The sequence below is a fragment of the Pundamilia nyererei genome, unplaced genomic scaffold (assembly GCF_000239375.1).
Source record: "Pundamilia nyererei isolate P.nyererei 1_Seehausen unplaced genomic scaffold, PunNye1.0 scaffold00017, whole genome shotgun sequence".
Taxonomy (NCBI): domain Eukaryota; kingdom Metazoa; phylum Chordata; class Actinopteri; order Cichliformes; family Cichlidae; genus Pundamilia; species Pundamilia nyererei.
In genome coordinates, this window is record NW_005187418.1 from 3,300,687 (window position 1) to 3,304,667 (window position 3,981).

A 3,981-nucleotide genomic window follows, 5' to 3' on the forward strand; every position below is an offset into this window, starting at 1 on the left:
AAGAGAAGAGAAGAGAAGAGAAGAGAAGAGAAGAGAAGAGAAGAGAAGAGAAGAGAAGAGAAGAGAAGAGAAGAGAAGAGAAGAGAAGAGAAGATGTACCTCTGTTGTTCTATTCACCATCATCTAGAAGGGAAAAGGGGGGATTTGTAAGAAAAAGGAACAAGTAGAGGGAGGAACAAAAGGAGGAGGAGAGAATGAGGTGGTTAGTGCACCACAACAAGAACAACTGCAACACCGACATCATGGTTGCATCAAGCTGTAGGATGGGTATGTGGCAATGTGGCTGTAAACAACGAAAAGAACCAAAAAGCAGTCACATAGAAGTACACAAAACTGGGGAATGGACTGCAACTCTCCCTTACAGTGTGTATTTATTCTACAATGAGAATGGTCCTTGGGCCTTGTAGCTGTAATGTTGTTTTTGATGATATTGTTTCTTGCCCTGAGTGCCTCTAAAAATCCAAAATATGAACACTTGCTCAATTTTTGTCCCACAGAAAACTTGTCTGGGACTTAAATGACTAATAGAACTATCAACACAGAACAACAGAAGGAACTTATAAATATTCATAGCCCAATGATACCCTGTGGGAATTATACTCACACACACCACAAGTATACAGGTGTATTGGGGGGAGGGTAGTCAAGGCCACAGCTTAAGGTGTACCCTTAATTAATCCAGAGAATCACATAATTCAAAATGTATTCCATATTAATGGAAGTCTTGAACAATTGTGTTGTTAGTAGACTATTCTTAGTTTTCATATAGATTTTTAAAAGCATCTTAGTCTTTAGCAAAGACAATCTCTTTTCTGCCCTATCCTATGATATGTAATATGTGATTGATGGTCGGTTCCATGCAAATAAAGTACAAATCACATTTTAACCCATGTTACTTGTAAATATTTTTGATGTTTTGGGGTTTTATCCCATTACATTACATTTCAGTTCTATCACTGGTTTTGAGATTGGAGTTTTTGTCCTTAATATACAGAAATAATTGAATTATGTACATTATATTAAATGTAGTTTGATATATGGACAGTTTATTGTTTTGTGAGACTTCAGTCACTAAATCTCAGACCGAAAGTAAAGGAAACAGAAAATGGGATTTTTAAAAGACAAATAGTTCTGTTTTCTACATCACCAACGGAAATAAAGTCTTTAGACATGGTTGGAAAAAAAGAAATAGGTGTAATAGTTTGGAAATATCCTTATTCCCTCTCATGACTGAAGTAAAGTGAGAAGATGTAGCCCACCTTGATGTTTGTATGCTACAGTCAGCAGTTATCTAACCACCGCTAACCCTGGCAGGTACCTTCGTAAAGAAAGACGTAACAGGAATCGCACCCATAATACATGAAAGGTGTCATGGGACTATGAATGAGTAAGACCAGATCTCAGACACAACAAAACAGCAGGTCATTGTGAGAAGTGTAGTCCAGCTCATAACTCATACCTTAGACTCCACATCAGCATTGTGGTCGTTCTGGAGGAGGAGGGCGGCAGCCTTGGTGTCATCTTTACGTGCAGCGATGTGCAACGCTGGGAGGCGGACCTTCCCCTTGGTGTCATTTTCCAGCAAAAGGGAAACTACCTGGTCATGGCCTTGCTGCAGTGCAACCGCCAGCGGAGTGAAACCATCCTGCAAACCAGAAAAAGTCAACTGTAAGATATAAATGTGTTTTCCCAAAGTATGACACTCTTTAACAACAGCATGCAAACATACGGTATAATGGCAGTGAATACATGCTAATGTAATGCACATATTTTATTACGTAAAACCTCTTAGCTTAGCAAGCTAACACTTGCTATTGCACTAGAAATTATAACTAAGCCTGAAGGTGAATGTCAATAGTTTTTCAGGTATTTGGGCAAAATCGGAAGCATCATAATAATAATAATAAAATAATAACAATGGTAAAATTGGTAGAAAAGAGCAAATGTCTTAAACATGACTATCTTTAGAAGAACTTTCAAGAAACTCATCTGAGTTCAGGAACTGCTGCTTACACTACTACGAAGTCATTTTAACTGCTCTCTTATTTCCCAATAGATCACCACAGCAGACGGCTCTGCATATTTGATTCGGCACAGATTTTTTTTTTACTAAATACCTTTCCTGAAGGAATCCTCCCCTTTATCTGAGCTTGGGACCGTCACTAGGATTAAACTGACTTGTGAAACCCCTGACACTGGATTTGTGTCTCCACCCGGAATCAAACTGGGAATATTTTGCATGTAAAGCAAAAATGTGTTGACCACCAGCTGCTTCTACTTTCATTTTCTTTCTATTAAAAGTTGTAAAGTCCATGAAAATCAGCAAAAATATCAGCCTTATATATAATAATATATTTAAGTCTGGAAAAAAGTGGTGGGTAAACCTACATATAAAGATATAAAGTATTTAAGCACACCAGGTCACATTTTCCAAAGCTCACCTGATGTGATTTAAAGTCCTGCAGTGGGAATTAAACATGTTTTATACATGACTTCTTTTGGCTGCTGGTGCTTTAAATCATCAGCCAAAAAAATCGAATCAAACTCCCTTGAGGTGTCTGCCTGCTGTCCTTACAGCCTGGCCATCCTCTGTAAAATTGCATGATATAAATCAGAAGGGCTGTCGATGAGAGCAGATGAGAGGGACACAGGGCCAGTGTGCCTCCAGAGTCACGTTAGTATTCTTTTCTCATCCGAAGCACTGCAGTTTGGACGCCATCTGTAAGTATGGGGCAAGAAGAGGCGTGTGCTTGTATCTCCTTTTGGAGGTTTCAACACAACCTTAATCAGAGCTAAGAATCCTAAAATGTCATCTTAATAATCACGGACACTCTTTTCTTCTTGACGTCAGCTGACAGTCACACTTTCAGAGATGGCATATGATACGTTTGTAGCTGCTTCTAGCTGGTAAAGTGACAGCTGTTCGTGATTCAGGCACGTCGCTTTTATAAGACAATGAGAGACTTAATCAAGTCGCCTTTGTTCTCTCAGAGCCTGAACTTTTATTTTCCTGCGGCTGTGAATGTGACTAATACTCTCAGAGTCAATTCAATTACACATTTTCACTTCAAGTTCATAATTTCAGATTACACACATTAAATCTGATGCCTGTCTACTGACGTCCAACACGGAAGAAGCATAAAATGACAGATTCTTAAGTTGGCACTCACAGATTGCGCTCTATATTTAAAACATTTCGGCAGCTATCAAACTATTCATCCATTCAGTCGGCAGCTGGCATGATTAAAAACCGAAAACTATAATCTTCTGTGGGTGGTGTTTTTGTGTTGGTGCCCCCATGAGTAAAATGCCTGACATTGTCATAGAAAACAGAACTCCTTAGGAACTTGTTGAGAGCTAAATTAGGAAAGATACTAACTGTAGTAGGGCTGAGAAAGATGCATGTTATGCATGTTAGAGTCAGAGTTGCAGTGAACAGTGGCTAACAGAATGCTGCGTAGCTAGCAAGCCTTAAAGGCAGATGGTTAACACCCAAACTGACAATAAAAACAGTTCATGTGAAGGAGATCTTTCAGGTTAACTCCTTTCTCGCATAAACATGTTTGTCTGACAAACATAAACACAACTATTTTAAACCAGAATGTCAATGACAATCATCTGCCACAGATGGCTGCCCCTCCCTGAGCCTGGTCTGCTAGAGGTTTCTTCCTCTTAAAAGGGAGTTTTTCCTTCCCACTGTTGCTAAAGTGCTTTGTCACAGGGGATCGTCTGACTGTTGTGGTTTCTCTGTATTATTGTAGGGCTTTTACCTTACAATATTAAGCGTCTTCAGGTGGCTGTTGTTGTGATTTGGTGCTATATAGATAAAAGTGAATTGAATTAAACTGAACTTTAATGTAGAAGAAAATGTGATTCTGAGTGAATTTGAACCCCTTATATGACCACTGTGCGCAAGTTTCACTAAATTCTGAGCAATCTTCTAGGAACAGCGATTCTTGTGTGTCGTGGATAATTATTACG

The 3,981-nt window shown here is 39.0% G+C and overlaps 1 protein-coding gene across 11 annotated transcripts in view; it reads right to left on the reverse strand.

Moving 5' to 3' along the window:
- The window catches only part of ank3b (ankyrin 3b), a 96,866-nt gene that overhangs the window by 75,070 nt on the left and 17,815 nt on the right, over positions 1-3,981 (reverse strand). For 9 of the 11 annotated variants that reach the window (XM_013908978.1, XM_005725842.1, XM_013908984.1 and 6 more), the window contains exons 6-7: positions 1,460-1,645; positions 100-123 (exon numbers count right to left, since the gene is read on the reverse strand). In XM_013908978.1, coding sequence (XP_013764432.1) covers positions 100-123; positions 1,460-1,645 — 210 coding nt within the window. The remainder of the gene's footprint in view (positions 1-99; positions 124-1,459; positions 1,646-3,981) is intronic. The other 2 variants (XM_013908985.1, XM_005725843.1) reach the window with 1 other exon arrangement.